Raw genomic sequence first — 23,670 nt, forward strand, 5'->3', positions numbered from 1 at the left:
CCGTACCATTTGAGCTGCTGCCACCTTTCACTGTATTTTGGAGTCTATATTAAATGTTTCATTGGACCTTAGTGGTAGGCTACCGTGTGGTGAAAAAAGTCGAATTACTGTACCATGCAGACAAATGCGTGATATACATTACATTTGATGCAATACACCCTGCTGTATTTCCATAAAAAACATCCTCTGACAGCAGCATGCTGATGTTCAGGACAGTTCAAAAAGTGTGAGACCTGAGGAGTGGGACTAGGAGGTGTAAGGGGAGGCGATAGAAAAGCCTCTCATCAATGACACGCAAGTTGGCGTCTTGGATCTGGGGGGGCATATTTTATAGTGGGACAGGGTCTGTCCTGCACAGTAACATGACATGGCTGCGCAGAGACTTTTCATAACAACCCCCACCCCCGGGGCCCATTCATTTAGGGTTAAAGGTCCCATGGCATGCTACTTTATGGATGTTTTAATATAGATATTAGTAGGCCCCAAACACAGTATTTTCCCGAAATTTAGCCGTGGTGCAGAATTACAGCAACTACAAGCCAGCCGCACATTGAGCTTTCCCCAAATGCGCCGTTTCGGTGTCTGCAGCTTAAATGCAAATGAGGAGGAGAGAGGCGGGTCAAGTAGGAGGGTGGGGGTGTGGCCCTGAGCAGCTTGCAGTCACGGTACCAAGCGCTCTGTTTACAGTGGATGTATCTCAATGGCGAGGCGCACACAGCCTTTAGCCTTGTTCTGTAAATATTCTAGAATACATGGGAGTCCTGGAACTCTATATCTCAATAATATGATATCATACGTAGATATCTATATCATATAATATATATATTATCACGGCCAAAAGCTGTCTGAGCCACCAGACGATATTATGAATCTCAAACGACCGCGTTGGGTTCTCCGATGTCTCTGGTTCTTCCACGTCCACGTCAAGCTGAAGTAGACTGAACCACGACATGGAGGAGAAAGGGATTGTTGCCTGCGATTGTTGACCATGGTTGTCTCCCGCCGGAGCCTCGCTGCTGATGGACCACCGCCTCGGCAGTAGTCAGTGCTTAGGCACCACCGCCTCCTGCAGCGCAGAGGTCCCTCGGCAGCGGAACGCGGGGCTCAAGCGGGAGACAGGGCGGTGGTGCTTCGCGGCGGTGGTGCCTCACGGCAACCGGCGGAAGGCAGCATGTCGCAGTTCATGTAGGCCTACTTCAGGGAGTCAAAGCCAAAGTTCCTTTCCCCCAATTCCTTCTCAACCATGGCTGAGATAACCCCAACTACAGTCTCGTTGTGGAAATACAAGAGACGTCAAAGAACCGACGTGTTATGCGCCATAACACGCATAGCAAACACTTGCATTACAGTGTGTGTAATCACACACGTGGCGCTCGCACGGTCGTGTCTCATTGGCGGGCCAAATTCTCTGGGCGGGCAAGGCAGAGAAAGGGGAGGAGCTTAAGAGCCTTTACGACGACATATGGGACCACATTCCAAATCAGCGCGCTTGAGCCTCCATTTTTTCAAAGGCGAGCAGAACACCTAGTGCTCCTTTTACAACGAATGCAAGTTTTAGCCACTGGGGGACAATAGGCAGGCTAGGGGAACTCATATTTATGTTAGAAAACCTCGTAAAGTGAGATTTTCATGCCATGGGACCTTTAACCCATCTCTAGAGGGCTTGGTGGGGCGGGGCTGGGCCAAGGGGCGTAGAGAATAGGCCCTGCCAATTTCCACTTTCAAATGCAAAAAAAGGACTGAACATGCTTTGTGTCGTGTGTGTGCATGCGTTTGTTTGTGTGTGTGCGTGTTTGTGTGTGTGTTTTTGTGTGCGTGTGTGCATGTGTGTTCATGTGTGCATGTGTTCATTTGTGTGTGTGTGTGTGTGTGTTTGTGTGGATGCGTGTGTGTGTGTATGTTCATGTTTGTGTGTGTGTGTGTGTGTGCGTGTGAGTGTGTGTTTGTTTGTGTGCATCTTTGCATGAGTGTGTGTGTGTTTGTGTGTATGTTCATGTTTGTTTGTGTGTGTTCATGTTTGTGTGAGTGTGTGTGTGTGTGCATGCATGTTTGTGTGTGTGTGTGTGTGTGTGTCTGTGTGTGTGTGTGTGTGTGTTTGTGTGCCTTTCCGTCTGTGTGTATCTGGACTTGAAGGAAACCCTATTTCCATGTTTTCTCAGTATCCGCTAAGCTCGTCATTAATCCGACACATCGACCCTAAGGATGACACCGCACAAGGACAATGCCGCTCGCTGGGCTTATGTTTAATCTGTCTCATTAAACCTGCCATCCCTAGCAATCCTCCAACACACACACTATCTAGGTCACATTTTGCTGGATGCCCTTTTATCAAGTCATTGAGATGGACGTCAATTATTTTGCATCCCTGCATTACCGCTGAGTCATCCACTTCTTAAACCGATTCACTCCTCCCTGTCGACACACACACTCCCAGAGACCAGTTCAGCTCTCAGCATGTTTGTGTTGACAAACAGGGCAGACTAGTCATAAGGCTGGCATTCTGCTGGTAGGATGCGGGCCACCATAAACCACCAGATCATATATCTTGAAGACATACGATGTCTTTGTGTGTCGAAGGAGGTTGTTGTTTCGTGGTTGTTTGTTGAGATGAGGGTTCTGAGAGCTGCTCAGACATCCATCATCCAGTACAGTCTGGATCCCCACGTATCACCAGGTCCTTCAAAACTTCATGGTGAATGTTGTTACATTCCTGTGTGTTTGTAAAAATCAAAGCTGTGAGGAAGTAGCTATGGGGCTGGTGGTTAGCTTACCCAACAGAGTTAACTTTGCACTTATTCAAGGTACTTAATTGTGTAGCATCTACAGTAGCTGCTATCGCTGCTTTACACGGGGAATGGGTTAGCCTAGCGATTGTAATACTTGCACTTGATTCTATGAACGTCTTTACTGTACCGACAGCGATATATTGTTTCACTTCTTATGACAAATGTACTTATTGTAACAAATGCACTTATTGTAAGTCGCTTTGGATAAAAGCGTCTGCTAAATGCCCTAAATGTTAATGTAATAGTAGCTGAGTAGAACAGACTTGAATACAAATAATAGACTGCTCATCATTATTAACAGCATACATATTCAATACATATTCGACAATAAGTATTTTGAATAAATAACCAACCAGAATGGAAGTAGGAATTATATTGTAAAGGCCTACTTATTCAATCATTGGTCATTGTGGATTCTAAGCTGTTTCCAGATCAGTTTGGCAAGTCTGGTATTGCTATTTTTTCTCCTTGGTAAGAGTCAATGATCAGTTCATGGTACACCTTCAAGTTAGTTCCAGCTACAATCTAAATCTATATACAATTCTTAATCCTCCCCATCATCGTCACTACAACTGTTGTCATGGAAGTAAAGCCATGGACAGCCTGGGTTCCTCATTAACTAGTCCTCTAGGCCTCACAGCAGGGACTGTGTTTGACCTCAAACAGTGCGCGATTGACAAAGCAAACAATAGGTGGGCTGGAGGTATGCAGAAGGGGAAAATAATGCATTTACAAGGGTAAAATAAAGCAAACAAAAGGAGTTTTATAAAACTCAGCTGGTGTAACCCCTTCCTAATGTTGGTTCAATTAGAAGATTAACACAATATATTCAAATTAAATTGGTCTGTTTGTGTGTGTGGTCACTGACCCAGGTCTGATCTTAGCAGCTGTTAATGAGTCAGCTGAATGAACCTTCGCTGGAACAGTCTATGTTACCTTCTGTTTGCCAAAAAGCAAGAGCAGTCGGCACCGTGTGTGGAACCAACATACTCTGGATGCGAAACACACATGCACACGCACACACACACACCCACACACACACACACACACACACACACACGCACACATACACACACACACACACAAACACACACACACACATACACACACACGCGCACACACACACACACACACACGCACACGCACAAACACCTCACCTTCCACAAACTAGTGGAGTGCCACTAGAAATGGAAGAGTGTCTTCCTAGAAAATGGTTTGGAAGGATTTCATTGGCTGAAATTTGAATTCAAACAATTAATACGGTGAATAGTGAATGTACAGTAAAAGAAATGTACATGTTGAACTAGAAGGACTTCTTCATTAATCAGTGATGTTTGTGTGACTTCATCTTTTCTGCTTTTGATGATGCCATATTCCAAAACAAAAAAAAACTCCAGTCCAACAAAAACCTTGGCACATGCTGACTACCACTCTTTCTCCTCTGGCCGTCCTCTTCTCATCAACATCCTGATTTCACAAGAAAGAGGGAGACGCTGTTGTGTGTGTCCTAAAGGCTCAAGTGCAAAACAACATTCAGTTGATGATGCCTTGCCTCACTCCTAATCTCTCTCTCTCCGCCTCTTTTTGTTCCTTGTTCTCCTCTCTTTTCAACTGGCGCATTTACTGTTCCCAGCAGTGCGTAAAAATAACTACACACCCTACTCTCTCTCTCTCTCTCTCTCTCTCTCTCTCTATCTTTCTCTCTCTTTTTCTCTCTCTCTCTCTCTCTCTCTCTCTCTCTCTCTCTCTCTCACAGGAGGCAGTAAAACCACTTGTTTTTCTTTATCTGGGGTTTCCTCTAAAAAGCCTGGGGGCTGAGATTTTGGGGGTGTGTGTGTGCTTCTCTAGTGCTTACGTCCCGTTTTGTGGTAATCATATATATATATATATATATATATATATCAGGGTCATTTGGTATCCCTGACACCGGATTCAACATTCGTTCATTTGTTCAAGCCTTTTCAACGTACATCTTTATTCTCTTTTTTTCTTTATACTCGCTATGATGACTAATGCTTTTCCTGTTTCCTAGGCAACGACTCCAGCTACAACCTCTCTCAGAACCAATCAGAGGTGGAGGAGGAGTTCCTGGAGGTGAAGGGCTGGCCCATCTGCAAGCAGCAGGATGAGATGCTGAACCTGGCCTTCACAGTGGGTTCCTTCCTGCTTTCCGCCATCACCCTGCCCCTGGGCATCGTCATGGACAAATATGGGCCCAGGAAGCTAAGGCTGCTTGGCAGGTGATTGGCCATTGGGTTCACAGCCCTACAGTGATCGGGCAATTCAATTGACTCGGCCAGTACACATATAATAACACACCACCCAGCTTCTTGCCATTGTTTGGCATCGCTTTCTTTCCGATGTGCAAAAACAAAATGCAAAAGAGCATGAAGGAATATAGTCTCTGTCCCCTGACGCTGTTGGTATATGCAATCTTTGGGATTATTTATTGTTATTTATTATTTATTATTGATCCTTTCTCTTGTTTAATGTTTTTCAGTGCCTGCTTTGCCTTCTCCTGCCTCCTCATCGCCTATGGAGCCAGCGACCCGACCAGTATGTATCTCTGCACTGCAATACGTTAACATACATCATCTCTATGGGCTCTTCCCCTTCTGAGCGAGGCTGTGTAATAACGTAATAACATGAAGCGACGTGGTGACTATTGACCATTAATAGTGTCAATGTGGAAAGCAAACCTGAGTTAGCTGCTTGTCTGTCACCTCTGACCTCTCTTTCTTCCCTTGTGTCAGATCTCTCCATCCTCATCTTCTTCGCCCTGGCAATGAACGGTTTCGGGGGCATGTGTATGACCTTCACTTCGTTGACCGTGAGTTCTGTCCTGTGAACATATATGTCACTGGTGTTTAACAACTCCAAATCCCATGGTTCCCTGTTAATAAAATAAAGTATGATACGACTGTATTGTCCACACAAGGTGGACAAGTGCCTTGGCTTCACTTTGCATATACATAAATACATAAGAATATTACACATACACCGTTAAAAAAACATTAAAAATGATTAAGAAGCAGCAATATGCTGCAGTAACCAGAGTTATGCAGAAATATGTGTAATGATGGTGTAAGGTAAATGATGGTTGAGGTGTAAGGTAAATGATGGTTGAGGTCTCTGGAATGTTTTCTTTCCATTTGGTAAGCCGGTTCATTTGGCTGTTCATCGTTAATGTAAAACAAGTGTGACAGAAATCACAGAGACAAGAGAAGGCTGAGAGGGAGGGAGAGGGAGTTTGTTGTAGAAAGAGATGAGGGGAGTACTGGGTGGGACAGCCTCAGCCCCAGGATGATTTCATCACTACAGAGAAATTGCTCAACGGGAGCGAGAGACAGAGAGAGAGAGTTGAGAAAGAGTGAGAGGGGGAGTTAGGCCCAAATGATAAAGGGACAGAAAGAGAGAGTTGAAAGAGAGAGAGGCCAACACTAATGACGTATTATTCAGTTTTGCTCCATGCTCTGGTTACTAAAAAAAAAAGACCCTCCTGATGATTAATTCATTGGCGCAAAGAGCATATTGTGATCCACGGTTTGAATGTCTGAACATATTGTGATGTCTGATGGTGATTGTTGGGTCCGCTACACGGCCATGGTCAGGGTGAAACATTACAGACATAAGAGTGATCCAACAGCTCAGCTCCCATGGCATAGAGTGGTCTGCGCCCGAGCTAGTGCTCACTGCCTCATTCTGAGAGCCACCATACCCCTATTTCCACTATCTGGTGTCCGGTTTTGAACTCCCTGGAAACCAAAAGAGCCTGGAGGACTGTAGTGATATGAGTCACACACTGCTCTCTCCCTGGTGTCTGCCTCTCTCTCTCTCTCTCCCTGCATGTCTCTCTCTCTCTCTCCCTGGTGTCTCCCTCGCTCTCTCTCTCTCTCCCTGGTGTCTGACTCTCTCTCTCCCTGGTGTCTCCCTCGCACTCTCTCTCTCTCTAGTGGGAGAAGCCTATAATGTTTTTATGTGCTCCCCTTCCGCCATACAAGGGGCAGAATGGGACAAAAAATCGTCCTAGGCATTGTGGACCATACCGGCCCAACACATTCGATAATGCACACCTTTTCTGTCTTTTCGGTCTCTTGAATGTGTATACCAACTGTGCAACTCTTTAAAACCACGTACCTTAAGCCATGCAATGAGTTAACGGGAATCAGTGAGAGTGGACTGATTAAATACTTCAAAAAAGTGTACCTATCAGTGGCGGAACAACGTTACGAAGGGCCCTGGGGCAGAAATGGGTCACACACACACACACACACACACACACACACACACACACACATGCACACGCACACGCACACACACTAGCTGTCTGCGGCCTATGCCAGTGAGAAGAATGGAGTGCAACACTGTAGGCCTACATTAAATTCATCATCAGTATTCTTTCTCACTTTCAGGTGCACATAGGCTGTTCTCATTACTAGAGTTTACTTCCTGATGCCAACCCTCCCCATTAATCCAGGCTTCAGACCGGCACCTAGTTGAACTGGCTTGCCCCCTTAAGTGGCTGGGTTAGGCTAAACTATAAACATATATTACAAAGATTCCAACTAAATAAAGCCACATACACACTATGGAACCACATCTGAAATATAGGCGTATAGTAGGCTAGTCCAAAAAAAAAGTTTAACAAATTAGTTTTAAGAGATCAGAAGTTCTAAGAATGTATGGATATGGACAAATTATAAACAAACAGATTAGAAGGCCTGGCTGGGGCATAATATAATAACCCTTAAACTGTTATATATATATATATATATTTTTTTCCTTTTATAATTTATACTCTAGCCTTTATATTTTGTGTTCAAAATGTTGGTAGTTTGAGGAAAAGTCAAAATGCGATTTTGCAACCTAACATGTATACAGGCCTAACATTAACTGTTCATTGCGGTTTTATTGAAAAGGCATTCAACCACATCTGAAATTCAGCAAAGTCATTGACAATGTGCGTGTGCTCGTTCACTCTCAATTGACAACATGGCCAATGATTGGCCATATCATCAATTGTTGGCTACGGCGCAGATATGGTACCCATCATGCATTTGGGTACCATATCATTACTTTATTTGATTAAATACGAAAAGCAAGAACATAGATAAAAAAAAAAGTCACAAATGTATTCCTTTTCAAGATTGTTTTCGGGATTTCATCTCACAGATTTTCTTTTTTTAGATTTTGACTCTCACCATGACCAAATAGCATACCTAAAATCACGGGTATGTAAACATAAATGTCGACTTCAATATTTTCTTTAGAGTTGGTTATACTAGCGGTTTGAGGAAACATAGACTAAAGTATGTTAGGGCAGATGCACATCAGTGAGAAAACCCATTATTGTGATTGGGCCGGCCCAGTGTCAATCGGACCACTGGTTTTATGGGCCGGTCAGACTGACATATAAAAAAAAAAGTGTCGGGACTATCGGCCCAAATAGCATGTTGGACCTCTGGAAGAAAAACGGTATGCCCGATGGCCAGTCCGTCCCTGCACCACACCCTGTACTAGTCTGCAGCGACTTACAAGGGCACATACACACAGAAGTTGTCAGCTGGTTCCCGCTCCCCTCCCCCAGCGTCTAGTCAGCGGCATGTTGTTTTCCCTTCTCATGTCCTCCCCCCCTCACTCTGCCCCCCTTCCAGAACTCCAAGAACTAGTCTGTACATTACCTTCCCAGTCTGCCTTCTCCCCCTGACTCACGTGCGGAGGAAACCAGCGGCATATGTGTGTGTGTGTTTGTGTGTGTGTGCATGTATGCGTGTGTGTGTGTGTGTGTGTGTGTGTGTGTGCGTGTGTGTGCGTGTGTCTGTGTCTGTGTGTTGTACCACTAACCTCTTCAGATTGACAGTGAGTTTGGCAACTTGTCTCATCAGAGTTTTAATAACTGTGTAGTTAACACCGCCGTAACCCACTTCATTGTGCAAGGGGACCATGTATGTACGATCATTACAAAAAAAGAGAGTGTGTGTGTGTGTGTGTATTTCCGCTTCCCATCCTTCCCTGAATGTCTTTGACTCAGGCTGCTAAAGAAGTAAACATACTATTTTAGGATATCTCTCTCTCTCCTTCTCTCTCTCTCTCTCTCTCTCTCTCTCTCTGTCTCTCTGTCTCTCTGTCTCTCTCTCTCTCTCTCTCTCTCTCTCTCTCTCTCTCTCTCTCTCTCTCTCTCTCTCTTTCTCTCTCTCTCAATTCAATTCAATTCAAAAAGCTTTATTGGCATGACTATTGTGAACAAAGTGTTGCCAAAGCATTACACTGTTACAAATATTATGTATAATAACAAAAGAGAACGTCAGAACAATTTGCTTTTCATTTGTGAACTTGTTTGCATTTGTGTGTGAACTGGTCTGTATTTATATGTGGATTTTTGGAAGTTCACAATTGAAAAGCAGCTTGTAAATACAAGTTCAACAGTTTGTATATAAATGTAACAACATCCAAATACATTTTGATGAAAATTGCAAATATTTTTTAATTCATATATTTATGGATTTATATTACATTTATTTAAAACAAGACACATTTGTGTGTGGATCAGAAATGTGTTTGTGAAACTTATTTTTGTTTATGGATTTATTTTACATTTATACATACCGATATCCATGTGTGTGTGCATTGAAAATATATTTGTGAGAAGAGAGTAATTTATATATAAATCACAAAATACAATTGTAAATCCTTCTCTGTGCATTCATTATTAATGAGGCTGTTCTGACCCCATAAGAGAAGGACAGATAAAGGGATGAGTGTTCAGAAAGACCGAAGAGCAAGACTAAAAGAGATTAGAATGGAGAGAAAATGGTGATTGAGAAAGACCAAAAGAAAGAGAGGTAGAGGTGTGTGTGTGTGTGTGTGTGTGTGTGTGTGTGTGTGTGTGTGTGTGTGTGTGTGTGTGTGTGTAGGGGGTATCTCTTAATCGTCAAATTAGTGGTCAATGATGGGAATAGTGAATGTGCCAGTTGGAATGGTAGGAGCATAAGGGAGAGACAGAATGAGAGCGAGGGAACCGACCAGTCAGAACCAGTTCTCCAGTTATCAGCAAGTTTCCTCCATGTGTTTTTACTCTTTGGGCTCCTGCTATCCCTCTTCCCTCTTTCATTTCTCTCTGTTTGCCTCTGAAATCAGTTCCATTGTTCATCCTTTCTCCTGTTTTTAATTCTGAGTCATTCAGAGTAGGGACATTTTTACAATCCCATCTATGTCAGCCTCTCTCTCTCTCTCTCTCTCTCTCTCTCTCTGCCTATTTCTCTCTCTGTCTCTCTGCATATCTCTCTCTCTGTCTCTCTCTCTCTGTCTCTCTCTCTTTTTCTCTGTCTCTGTCTCTGCCTATTTCTCTCTCTGTCTCTCTGAATATCTCTCTCTCTCTCTCTCTCTCTCTCTCTCTCTCTCTCTCTCTCTCTCTTCTCAGTGGTTCTCCTCTTTTCATCTGCACTTATCTGTAGGTGGAAGTCATGTTGTTTTCAGTGTGCTGAACAGAGCAGGTGTCTTTTAACCCTAAAGACATCGAACAATCAAGCGCTGTAGTTGTTGCATCATGGTGAAATACATTGTTGTTGTTTTTTAAAGAAATGGTGGACACACGGCATCCCACTTATAACTTGTTGGGTTAATTGACTTGGTATTGTACATTTATTAAGTGAGCGACCCTATCTTCATCCAAGTGTGGATTGGTAACATTTCATACATTAGTTGAAGGAGGAAGTATTGCAGAATCCGACCTGGCAGGATGGAACAGAAAACATACTGTTGATATCCATCAGCCAGAGAGGATAGGGATCTCCTTTTTAATCTACAGAGGCGCGTATAAATCCACTATACTTTATGTACTATACTATACTATACTATACTATACTATACTATACTATACTATACTATACTATATAGGGCTGTCGACTCAGAATTTTCTGAGTCTAATCAGATCTGCCTTTTCAGTCCAGAGATTCGACTATTCGGCGGCCGTGCGGGGCAGGTCTTTTGGTGGTTTAAAAAATGAGTTTTCTGTCTATTAACACTCTGTTTTGGTAGGCTATAGGCCTTTTGCATATGCTTGCGCGTTGCGCTCATTACGTTCTCACCTGAACAGTTTTTTGTCAATCAAACTCGTCGGAATTGTAGCCAACTTATTCCTGTTGGGTTTTAATTAGGCTCCTGCCCATAATGCGGTCCGATAATGAACACGGGGCTCATGTATAGGCTAGTGGAGAATCCACTATATGAGCCCCATGTCACGATCTGATTGCATTTATTGAGCCCGAAAGAATACACAGTGCTGTGTCGCCACACTGACTGCGCTCCTAGAGAAAATGTAGCAATAATGTAAGGGGAGACAGCCGCTTCCCTCTGCAAGATTTTGTCAAACAAATTTACAATGAATCAATCGCCACAGTGACAGGGACAGTGTCTAAATAAAGCTTCTCTTTATTATTATCATTAGAGCTATTAATGCACACCACTCACTGATGAAAAAAATAATAATAACAATAAAAATAAAGGAAGACGGCGGGAAACCCCGCAGTCGACTCAGATTCTCTGAGTCGACTGTGGGGTTTCCCGACTGATGATTCGAATCATCGACTTTCAGGGGACAGCCCTAATACTATACTATACTATACTATACTATACTATACTATACTATACTATTCTAACCCTCACATTCAATGATGTCTTATCTTGGTGAACACTAAAGCCATTAAAATTAGACACTATGTTCTTTGGCACCACTGCACTGACCTCTGACAATAAATAACATTTGGTTTTGGTCTGCATAACAAAACAAAGCCCCCCCCCAAGCCCCCAAACCTACCCACACACACACGCATCCAGGCTCACACAGACAACAACAAACAAAACCACACCCTGAAAAACACATTCCTGTAGTGATTAGCGACTTATGAGGTTAGAAGAAAACACAGTTTTACACATTTTAAAGAAAAATCAGTTAAGACAACTTTCTAGGAATGAAAACATAAGCGCCCCTCCTTTCCTTTCCTTTCCTCTCCTAATCTGTCCTCTCAACTCTCCTCCTCCCTTCCTCTCAGCCCGCTGGGCCAACGGGTATTTCCTTCATCCCAGTGTTGAAACACATTGCTCACACCCCAAACCTGTTGAGTCTACGTAAGTCACTGCAAATGTGTGAGCGTAGGATAAATTACATTGGGTTTGTGACCACAAACATTTTCTTTTTATCTCCTCTCCACTCTCCTTTCCCTCCTCCACTAATCTCCTCTCCTCTGATCTCACCTGGCCGAATGGTTCTGAACTCACCTGGGAACCACTGATTGGTCTAATAAGCCAATCAGTTCGACAGCAGCCAAGCAGAGCCCACTTTAGTTCCAGGCAAACAAATGGGAACCAATTGGACTGCAGGGGCCTCTTCTGTGTGTGCACAGTCCTGCTGTAGCCCCCCTGCTGGCTGTCAGACCACCTTTGTCCCAATAACTGAAAGTGTCAATGCTCTCAGTAGCCCCCCCCACACAACAATACGCATGTTGATGAAGATAATGATGAAGATGATGATGAGGGAGGATTCCTGGGAGTTGCACTATTTATAACCCAGCTTAATGTGTCCCTTTTGGGAAACATTTTGGGATCTTCTCCACCCTGTAGCCATTATTCATTCCTTCCTCCTTTCTATCTTTCTTTCCTTCTTTCGACTGCGACTGTTGTCAGCCAGGGTTGACCTTTAGCAGTATACAATGAAGGGACTTTGTTGGCTCTTGTTTAGAGTTTTTAGCTCAGGACAAGAACAGTGTGTGCTCATGGCTTCCAGAGGGTGTCTATTCCGCTTGTGTCCGATTGATGACTGTCGACTTTATAAACATCCTGAAACTGACCTTACACTGTAGTGTCCACTTGCAACAGCCATAAACATCTACAGTGCAAATGAGTATTACTTTTTGCAATAGTTGTTATTTCAGACATAGAGACAGGACTAAGATGAAGGGCTCCCCATCAACCTTCAACTGGAACAGAAAACAGAAGGACACATGAACTGAAATGAATGAATCTTTCTTTGGTTATATTTTAAAACAAAGAGTTTGCATTGTGTGATTGTTTCCAGACTAGTTTGACAATTTGCCTGCAGAGAAAGGAGAACATTCAGAAGGATCTTTGTGTGGAGATGAAAGGGCATCATACATTTATATTCTGAACTCTCAAATGACCTTCAGTCAATTTGCATTATACCAGTAAGTACCAAACTAAGCTCCGTCGTACATATTCCCCATCATTTATCAACATGGTATTTGTTAAAATGTTTTTGATCATAGAATTTCCCCACTCTGACCCTACTGCGCCACAATGGGTTGCTGGGAAAATTAGATCATTCATTTGTGCTCAAACCGCTTTCTGTTGTGCAGCTGCCCAGCATGTTTGGAGACCTGCGTTCCACCTTCATCGCCCTGATGATTGGCTCCTACGCCTCCTCCGCCGTCACCTTCCCTGGCATCAAGGTGACAGCTCTCTGTCTGTCTGTCTGTCTGTCTGTCTGTCTCTTTGCTTCACTCGAGCTGTCAGTCACATGTCACTCACGTCCTGCCAGCCTCTAGGCTGGTGCCTCTAACTCCTGTGTGAGGCTGAAGGGACCCTATTGATCCTCTAATGACTCTATTGATCCTCTAAAGACTCTATTGGTCCTCTAATGACTATGTCTCTCGTGCGTTACAGGTGATCTACGACCTGGGGGCCACCTTCATCACCATCCTGCTGGTGTGGGCGTGCTGTGCCGGGCTGGTCTTCCTGAACTGCCTCCTGAACTGGCCCCTGGAGCCCTTCCCCGGCCCCGAGGACATGGACTACACGTGAGACACACACAAACACGCACGCACACTAAAATACACACACACGTACACACACATACACTTACACACATAAACACAAATGCACACACACACACACACACACACACACACACATAAACACGCACACACACACACACACACACATACGCATTCACAGTAACATGAATACACACACACTCACACACATATGCACACACACACACACACACACATACACACACACACGCGCGCGCACACACATGAGCACACATGCACATGCACACATACAGACAGGTGCATACACACTAACATGCACACACACACACACACACACACACACTCTCACACACACACACACTCAAACACATATCAACACACATGCACACATGTTATGAGTGACATGAGACTGAGAGAGAGAGAGAGATCTTTCTAAACTAGGATTTAGTCGTAATGCAGAATGGAAAGTCATGACGTAACTTCAGCAGGAATGCTCAGTCACAGGGTCTTCACACACACACACACACACACACACACACACACACACACACACACACACACACACACACACACACACGTACCCCATGGCAGCCTTAATGACAGGAAAGACGGTGAAAGAGAAGATCAGCTGGGATTGGTTGTTATTCATGTTGAGCTCTGGTTCTTCCTCCTCTATCCCTCAGATTTAACCTCTGACCCCCACCCCTGTTCACTGTTCTCTTTCCGCTCTCCCTGGCTCACTGGCTCTGTTCATGTAAATACATTACCAAACAAACTAGGAGTGACATATAAAGCCACAAAACAACATTATCTCCCACTGTGAGATAAGGTACTGTGTACTTTGCTATGGGCACATCTCTCATGCTGTTACATCATCTAAAACCCAAGGATATCCATTCATGGACCAATTATTGGATTGGTTAAAAACAGAAAAGGAAGAACTTGACATCTGATCTTTGACCTTCTGCTCCAGGGTGAAGATAAAGTTCAGCTGGCTGGGATTCGACCACAAGATCACTGGCAAGCAGTTCTACCGTCAGGTGACCACGGTGGGCCGGCGCCTGAGTGTGGGCAACTCCATGAAGCAGCACCACCACAGTGGTCAGCAGCAGCAGCCCCGGGACCTGAGCTCACAGGAGGCCAGCAAGCTCTGCCTCTCCACCGTCGACCTGGAGGTCAAGGGCCAGGCTAAGGAGGAGAGTAAGTCTTCAACACATCCAGAGCCATGGATTGGATGTGTTCATGTTGGTTTTGAGCCATCAGACTCAGTGCTGAAACCTGTCCAGAGCTGGCTGAATGATCCCTTCCACATACGATCAGAGTTCATATGTTCTTGTCATGCAGCAAGGGTAGCATTTGTTACTGTTTACTACGGTTGTCATTTAGCTTTTGAATTCAGATACCATATTTTCATAGTAACTAAAGCCGGGGCTTTTATCACAATTTCATGAACTAAGCTGACGCTGTTCCCGAATTCTGCAGATTTCAACGCAAAGATTTAAAAGAAAAACATCTACGCCATTTTCAGTGATTTGTGTTCGCGTGATAAAACATAGTAACTGATGCCGTCATGATGTTAAGCCCATATAACTAATTTACAAGAGAATTTGCAATTAAAAGATAACCTTGTGAAGAATAAACATTGGCATCACTTTTTAAGTGACAAAAAAACGGGGAAGACAAGTAACGATCATTCAAAGCCTCTAAATTAATTTCTTGATAGATGACGCTTTCAAATAAGGCATCAAAGATACTTAAGCTACTAAAGCTTGAATCTGCATGATCTCCCTCTACTCACAGACCCTCACTCAACCATCAGCTGACAGGTGACAGGTACCTCCCCCGGATAGGACGTGGGTCCCCTAGCCAAGGTACTGAATCCTGATAGGACGTGGGTCCTCTAGCCAAGGCACTGACCCCTGATAGGACGTGTGTCCCCTAGCCAAGGTACTGACCCCTGATAGGCTGTGGGTCCCCTAGCCAAGGTACTGACCCTTGATAGGTTGAGGGTCCCCTAGCCAAGGTACTGACCCCTGATAGGACTTGGGTCCCCTAGCCAAGGTACTGACACCTGATAGGACGTGGATCCCCTAGCCAAGGTACTGACCCCTGATGGGACGTTGGTCCCCTAGCCACGGTACTGACCCCTGATAGGCCGTGGGTCCCCTAGAAGGAAAAAGCTATGATGGCCTTGGGTTTTCCAGTAGTCTAAACAATCTCAATTCAGTGCAATGAATAATACAAAGTTGTACCACACTCCTCCTCGCTGAGTGCCGGCAAGCCCCCAGGTCCACACCGTGTTCTGTTACACAGTGTTCTGTTTTCACAACTTTTTCATGGCCTCACGCCAGCATAGGGCGGTACTTGTTGTGGGCCAAGATGCATAATAAGACACGGCTTATGCTACAGAGTGCCAGTTGTATGGACATTTTAAACATTCAACCCAATTCTACCAATCCTGCGTCTGAAAGAAAATGCGGTACAGGCATTTTAGAGCAGCTAGGGGTTAGGGCATCTCTCTCAATGATTCCTCAGTAGCTTGTGGTTGATTTTGTGAGGGATGCGGTCAGTCCGGGTTAGGGTGTCATTGCCAGCTCCACCTTTGGCAGTGTCTCTGGACATCATTAGACACCAACAAGCCAAGTAATGCCCCTGTTGATAATTCCCCTTTATTCCAGTTCCCACTGATGCTGCAGTCCTCCATCCCCAGGCCTCCACCCCCAGGCTTCCAGCCCTAAACACACACACACACACACACACACACACACACACACACACACACACACACACACACAAATACACACATGCGCTAGTTAACACACACACACACACACACACACACACGAAGACAAACACACACACATACACACATGTGCTAGTTCACACCCACACAAACACACACACACACACACACACACATACACACACACACACACACACACTCACACACACACACACACACACACACACACACACACACAGGCATCATGTACTCATGAATTGTGCTTTGAAGACTGTAATGAAGTTCCCCTTTTGGGTATTTTCTTTGTGATACTGAAACACCTGAAAGCTCAGGTGTGTGTGCATGAATTCCCTCCCCAGTTGAACACAGCTGCCTTTTAAAGATGCATGAATTATTTAACACATCCAGTCTTTCAATTACAAAACCAAATTCTTCGTGGAGGCGTCCCTGTGGCCTGCGTCACAAGGTGTGTAGGTGGTGGAAGGTGGCTGAGGGGGTGCGTCTGAAATCCTGTTGGCATAGCTACGGTGTACCACTTTGGAATGCAAAATAAGTCCCAGTGTGCCGGGTCAGCCACGAGGAGATCGGACACTGTGGACGTCCTCCCCCCCAACTGCGGTGTCTTCGACCGGTGCCACCGGCCCACATGTTTACCAAACGTTAAGTCCAGATGCCGTTTATATCCCAAAGGCAGATTAATGATCAACCTGCCGACCCCTGGGCTACACACTGTGGGGCCCGTTACCATGCCACACACACGGGGACCGGGAATCCTCCTCTCCTGCGATGGCTCCCTGAGCCAGACTTTCCATCATATAAACGCTGCTTTGGAACAAGCAGAAAGAAAATATATGAATAATGTGCTATTATGAAGAGGTGAACGCGGTTTTGACTCCAAAAGCCACCTGTGTCCCCAGGGAAGGGGCTGTTAGTGAAGTGACAGGTGGAAGGGGAAACCAAAAATACTACATTTCAGTCAAGGAAAATAAAATCCAAAATATAAATCTTCATTAATTTGTTCATTCATAGACATCTTAACTAAAGTTCTGCAGCTTGTTCAAAAAATACTTCCTCTTCCTCCCCTGCCCCCCAGCTCAGTCCTTCATGAAGAGTGTGTTGAGCCCAATCTTCATGCTCAGCCTCATCACCATGTGTGTGACGCAGCTCCGTCTCATCTTCTACATGGGAGCGATGAACACCATCCTAGAGTCCCTCACCGAAGGAGACCTCAGCACAGGTGTGTGTATACATGTTTATTTGTGTGTGTGTGTGTATGTGTGTGTGTGTGTCTGTGTGTGTGTGTGTTTATATATGTGTGTGTGTATGTTTATGTGTTTGTGTGTGTGTGTGTGTGTGTTTGTGTGTGCATGCGTGCTTGACTGTGCGTTTGTGTGTGTGTGTGCACACACACACACCAGTATGTTTTTGTGTCTGTGTGTGGGTGTGTGCGGGTGTGTGCATGCGTCTGAGCCCAAAAGGAACTTGAGGGGTATTTCATCAACTAAGCTAAACGCAATGCCGCGTTTATTTCGCATAGCCTCGCTACTTTCAGTTTGAGTTCCCTTCCATTAACCTGACTTAAGGGAATCTCCGCTAAGTAACCATGGCAATTTATCTGACCAAACTAGCCTGGTCGGTGGCAGGCTATCTGTCAGGCTTACTTGAGCGGTGTTTCAGAGAAGTCCATCTGTCGGAAACAAGTGTACCATCAGAAGGATCCGGCAAGCCTAGTCCTCAAGATTTTGTCAAGTGAAAGACCACAATTCTTCTAGTTTAGATATATGAAGTACAAACAGTCTATGTTTTCGTCTAAGATATTGTCTAAGATTAAATGATTGCAAATAAAATAATGCATGTTATCGTGGATATTTTCTCAACACATTTTCATACAAATCGATGTATTCTACCGCATTTTGGGAACCATCAGTTGGGTGAGTGGTCTAGCACTGGCGCTTTTGTGCCGGAGGCCCGAGTTCGCATCCAGAGAATGTCATAGAATTCTTGGCATGGGCTTGTTTTTGTAATTCCCTTCATGTCAGAGAAAGCAGGCCTAACAATTTACTTTTCTATAATAAATGTTAAATTTCCCCAGAATCCAAATATAACTGTTCCTGTTACAGCAAACAAACATCTGCAAGAGTGGCATGCCCTTTTATAGACATAGAGCCAATTGATGTGGGTGCTCAGGTGTTAAGGCAAGCAGCAGAGACCACTTCCGTTGAGATAAATACTATGGTTAGTCAATTTAGAAAAAAAAACTCTGTCTGCATTAACTAGGCCTATCTCTTCAAAGAAATGGAAAATTAATGGCATGAAAAGTTCTTTGATTTCTCCAGTAATCCTTCCTAAATTACTAATTGCGTGGGGATTGAACCCCGGACGACCGGGTACAAGTCAGACACATTACCTCGACACTATCTTCTTGATTACAAAACCATGGTCAATATTCTATTAAAATATGTTAAGCTTAATACTACTTACGCATTCAACAGATCAGGGATTTTTTTGCCAGGCGGCATCCCTGTTTTTATTAACGGTTATGGTGTTCCCTCTATGCTTGTACTCCTCATAGACCTCCACAATCAGCTTCTGTTCGCCGCTGGAAAAGATCCCGCCCCGTCCTTTTCGGACATTTGATCCATGTTTCGACATTCACAGTTCTGGGCTGGATACGTATCTTGTGAGCGTGCGTAGGGCACGATAACGTTAGCCTGGTTTGAACGAACCTGAACAAGGCGCGGCTGAATTGCGTTGATGTGGAAGTGTGGGAGTTGCCGTTAGTTCTAACTGGGCTTAATCAACTAAGCGCCACCTTCGTTAGCGACTTTGATGAAATGCCCCTCTGGGCTACTTTGCTCTTCCACAAAAAGCAAAAAAAGTAAAACAACATTCAATAATCTACAGTTCTCTAGATTTTCTAGTTTAGCTTTCTAGTTCTTTAGATTATCTAGACAACAGGTCTCTAGATTATTGTATTTTGTTTTTTTTGTGGTGATGAGAACTGATTTTCTATGACTGGCGGCCCTCTTTCTGCTTAGTCATGCTGCTTTTCTATTGCCAACTGTAAACACCTCCCTGCTCTGTCCCTCCCCTTGATGCTCTGGCGCTCTCTCTTCCTCCCTCCCTCGCCCTTCTCTCTCTTTCTCTCTGCTGTTCCATGCTGGCTTCCTGCTGCAGTTAAAAGGATGGAAGTGGGTAAGAGCCTGCCAGGAAAATTTCACTAACATTAATATTGGTTCCCCTAGCCTGACGATGGTCCCCCAGTGGCTAGAAATGACGTTAGGTGCAAAACGAGCACTAGGTATCCTGCTCCGCCTATGAAAAATGAAAATTCAGACACTCCGATTTCGAATTTGGCCCTATATGTCGTTATAAGGGGCCAAGTTACCTCCCCTTTCTCTGCCTTGCCCGCCCAGAGAATTTGGCCCACCAACAGTGTTTGTAATAACACCATTTAAAAGAACGGCGTAAGGTAACGCCGGGTTAGCAACGAGATAAGCGATTATGGTTTGGCTAAGGGAGAGTCATGTTTCATGGTAGCCAATCGAATCCAGTGTTTTCACATACAAGCCAGGCGCCACACACACGCGCACACGCACACATCAAACTGCAGAAATGGCGAGTCCGGAGCAATCCGATGAAAAGTTGGCATTTTCTGTAGTATTCGGCAGATGTTCCACAGCCTTTGCAACTAAGCAAATTACAATTCAGTTGGAAGTATATGAGGGCCTTGAATGGGCTGTTCAACCATAAAACACATTAAGGCCAAGTGAAAATTGCTCAGAAAAATCCAAATTCTTTGACAGATAACAACTTTCTTTTTTTACAGTAACCCAAATAGTTACTTTCCCTGGTAACTAGTTACTTTTATTATAGAGTAATTCAGTTACTAACTCAGTTACTTTTTGGAACAAGTGGTGAGTAACTAACTAATTACTTTTTTAAAGTAACGTTCCCAACACTGCCCACCAATGAGACAATGAGCTACGACCGTGCGAGCGCCACATGTGAGTGTGTGAATATACACACACTGTAACCAAGGCCGCCTTAATGCACGGGCTTCCCTGGGCTGAAGCCCCAGGGCCTACGCCGATCAGGGGGCCTATCATGAGCTGCTGGAAAAAAATATATACAGTGGGGCAAAAAAGTATTTAGTCAGCCACCAATTGTGCAAGTTCTCCCACTTAAAAAGACGAGAGAGGCCTGTAATTTTCATCATAGGTAAACCTCAGCTATGAGAGACAAAATGAAAAAAAAAATCCAGAAAATCACATTGTCTGATTTTTTAAGAATTTATTTGCAAATTATGGTGGAAAATAAGTATTTGGTCACCTACAAACCAGCAAGATTTCTGGCTGTCACAGACCTGTAACTTCTTCTTTAAGAGGCTCCTCTGTCCTCTACTTGTTACCTGTATTAATGGCACCTGTTTGAACTCCTTATCAGTATAAAAGACACCTGTCCACAACCTCAAACAGTCACACTCCAAACTCCACTATGGCCAAGACCAAAGAGCTGTCAAAGGACACCAGAAACACAATTGTAGACCTGCACCAGGCTGGGAAGTCTGAGTCTGCAATAGGTAAGCAGCTTGGTGGGAAGAAATCAACTGTGGGAGCAATTATTAGGAAATTGAATACATACAAGACCAATGATAATCTCCCTCGATCTGGGGCTCCACGCAAGATCTCACCCTGTGGGGTCAAAATGATCACAAGAACGGTGAAAAAAAATCCCAGAACCACACGGGGGGACCTAGTGAATGACCTCCAGAGAGCTGGGACCAAAGTAACAGAGGCTACCATCACTAACACACTACGCCGCCAGGGACTCAAATCCTGCAGTGCCAGACGTGTCCCCCTGCTAAAGCCAGTGCATGTCCGGGCCCGTTTGAAGTTTGCTAGAGAGCATTTGGATGATCCAGAACAGGATTGGGAGAATGTCACATGGTCAGATGAAACCAAAATAGAACTTTTTGGTAAAAACTCAACTCGTCGTGTTTGGAGGAGAAAGAATGCTGAGTTTTATCCAAAGAACACCATACCTACAGTGAAGCATGGGGGTGGAAACATCATGCTTTGGGGCTGTTTTTCTGCCAAGGGACCAGGACGTCTGATCCGTGTGACGGAAAGAATGAATGGGGCCATGTATCGTGAGATTTTGAGTGAAAACCTCCTTCCATCAGCAAGGGCACTGAAGATGAAACGTGGCTGGGTCTTTCAGCATGACAATGACCCCAAACACAGCGCCCGGGCAACGAAGGAGTGGCTTCGTAAGAAGCATTTCAAGGTCCTGGAGTGGCCTAGCCAGTCTCCAGATCTCAACCCCATAGAAAATCTTTGGAGGGAGTTGAAAGTCTGTGTTGCCCAGCGAAGGCCCAAAAACATCACTGCTCTAGAGGAGATCTGCATGGAGGAATGGGCCAAAATACCAGCAGCAGTGTGTGAAAACCTTGTAAAGACTTACAGAAAACGTTTGACCTCTGTCATTGCCAACAAAGGGCATGTAACAAAGTATTGAGATGACCTTTTGTTATTGACCAAATACTTATTTTCCACCATAATTTGCAAATAAATTCTTTAAAAATCAGACAATGTGATTTTCCAGATTTTTTTTTTTCATTTTGTCTCTCATAGCTGAGGTATACTTATGATGAAAATTACAGGCCTCTCTCATCTTTTTAAGTGGGAGAACTTGCACAATTGGTGGCTGACTAAATACTTTTTTGCCCCACTGTATATATTTTTTTCTACTGGCTCATGATAGGCCCCCCGATCGGCGTAGGCCCAAGACAATGTGATTTTTTGTTTAGGGCTTACAAAGATCAGAGGCCTATCATCAGCCAATAAAAACTAGCTGAGCCACTAGCTGGGCCCAGTGGCCACAGCTAGTGAGACAATCCCGGGCAAAAATCATGGGCAACAATCCCTTTCTCCTCCATGTCGGCGGTGGTGCTCCACTAATGCCGAGATAACCCTCACTATGAGTCTCGTTGTGGAAGTACTGGGAGTCCGCAAACGGCAGCAATCCCTTTCTCCTCCATGTCGCCGCTCAGTCTGTACATCAGATTGACGTGGAAGTGGAAGAACCAGAGATGTCGGAGAACCCGATGCAGTCGTTTGAGATTCATAATGTCGTCCGGTGGCGCACAAAGCTTTTGGCCGTGATAATATATGTTATATTATATAGATATCTATATATTATATAAGGGCTGCTAGATTATTGGAAAAATCATAATCACGATTATTTTGGGCAATATTAAAATCACAATTATTCAAACGATTATTTTTGAGTTTGAAAACAAGTATTTATTCAGCAAACGTTGTAACTGAGAACTTTGAAATTTTGCCTTAAAAAAATGCACAAAATGGTCAAAACAGAAAATGTTCCAATCTAAAATGATATACAGATATGTATCCAGCTGTTCTGCCCTTTCTGTAAAACATTTAAAAAATATATATACAGTATATATTTATATATTTTTTTAATATTGAAAAACTTGATTATGTTAATTTTGTGATCGTTTTGACGCTAAAATCGAAATCGCAATCAAATTTTGATATTTGCCCAGCCCCCACCTTGACCTGTCTCTAAAAAACGGCACGTTTGTGGAAAGCTCATTGTGGCACTGGCTCGTAGTGGCTGTAATTCTGCACCAAGGCTTCTTGAACATCTTCAAGTACTGTATTAGGGGCTCACTAACACCTTTATAAAAGCATCCATAAAGTAGCATGAATATGAATAAATGAATGAATATTACCTCCCACTTCCCCACTCCCCTCCAATCAGAGCATAGCTAAGATTTTGTGGACCAGCGGACAAGCTGCTCCGGCGGGGGGAACTCGGCGGCAGCTCAGCTCTGGGAGTACAATTCCTTTCTCTGCCGGACTGCCTCCCCCCGCTGGAGCTGCCGGCGGCAGTACGGAGGAGGAGACTTGGAGGAGAAAGGGATTGTACCCTCGGAGCTGAGCTGCCAGACTGCCGCCGAGCTACCACCACCAGACTTTTCAGCTCCCGGAGGACACCCGCCGGAGCATTCGGAAAGCTTTGGTGGCAGTTCAGCTCCCGGAGTACACCGCCAGAGCTGACGGACTGCCGCCGAAGTATCGCCGGCGGCCGAACGGCTTCGACGGCGGCAGTCCGGCGGTGCCACCGAGGCTTCGGCGGCAGTCCGGCAGCTCCGGCTAGGGGAGCTCGGCGGCAGTCCGACAGCTCAGCTTCCGGAGTACAATCCCTTTCTTCTCCATGTCGCAATTCATGTACCAGAGAGTCAAGGCCAAAGTTCCTTTCCCCCAATTCTTCTCAACCATGGCTGAGATATCCCCATACTACGAGTCTTTACTAGTTGTGGAAG

General features: G+C 44.5%; 1 protein-coding gene across 1 annotated transcript in view; it reads left to right on the top strand.

The window, feature by feature from the left end:
- Nucleotides 1-23,670, top strand: part of LOC307072440 (large neutral amino acids transporter small subunit 4-like) — a 31,336-nt gene that overhangs the window by 1,673 nt on the left and 5,993 nt on the right. The window contains exons 3-9 of the mRNA XM_079731743.1: nucleotides 4,819-5,026; nucleotides 5,287-5,342; nucleotides 5,540-5,616; nucleotides 13,157-13,249; nucleotides 13,464-13,597; nucleotides 14,547-14,773; nucleotides 17,410-17,553. Coding sequence (XP_079587869.1) covers nucleotides 4,819-5,026; nucleotides 5,287-5,342; nucleotides 5,540-5,616; nucleotides 13,157-13,249; nucleotides 13,464-13,597; nucleotides 14,547-14,773; nucleotides 17,410-17,553 — 939 coding nt within the window. The remainder of the gene's footprint in view (nucleotides 1-4,818; nucleotides 5,027-5,286; nucleotides 5,343-5,539; nucleotides 5,617-13,156; nucleotides 13,250-13,463; nucleotides 13,598-14,546; nucleotides 14,774-17,409; nucleotides 17,554-23,670) is intronic.

The sequence above is a fragment of the Pollachius pollachius genome (assembly GCF_949987615.1).
Source record: "Pollachius pollachius genome assembly, chromosome: 3".
NCBI classification, from domain to species: Eukaryota; Metazoa; Chordata; class Actinopteri; order Gadiformes; family Gadidae; genus Pollachius; species Pollachius pollachius.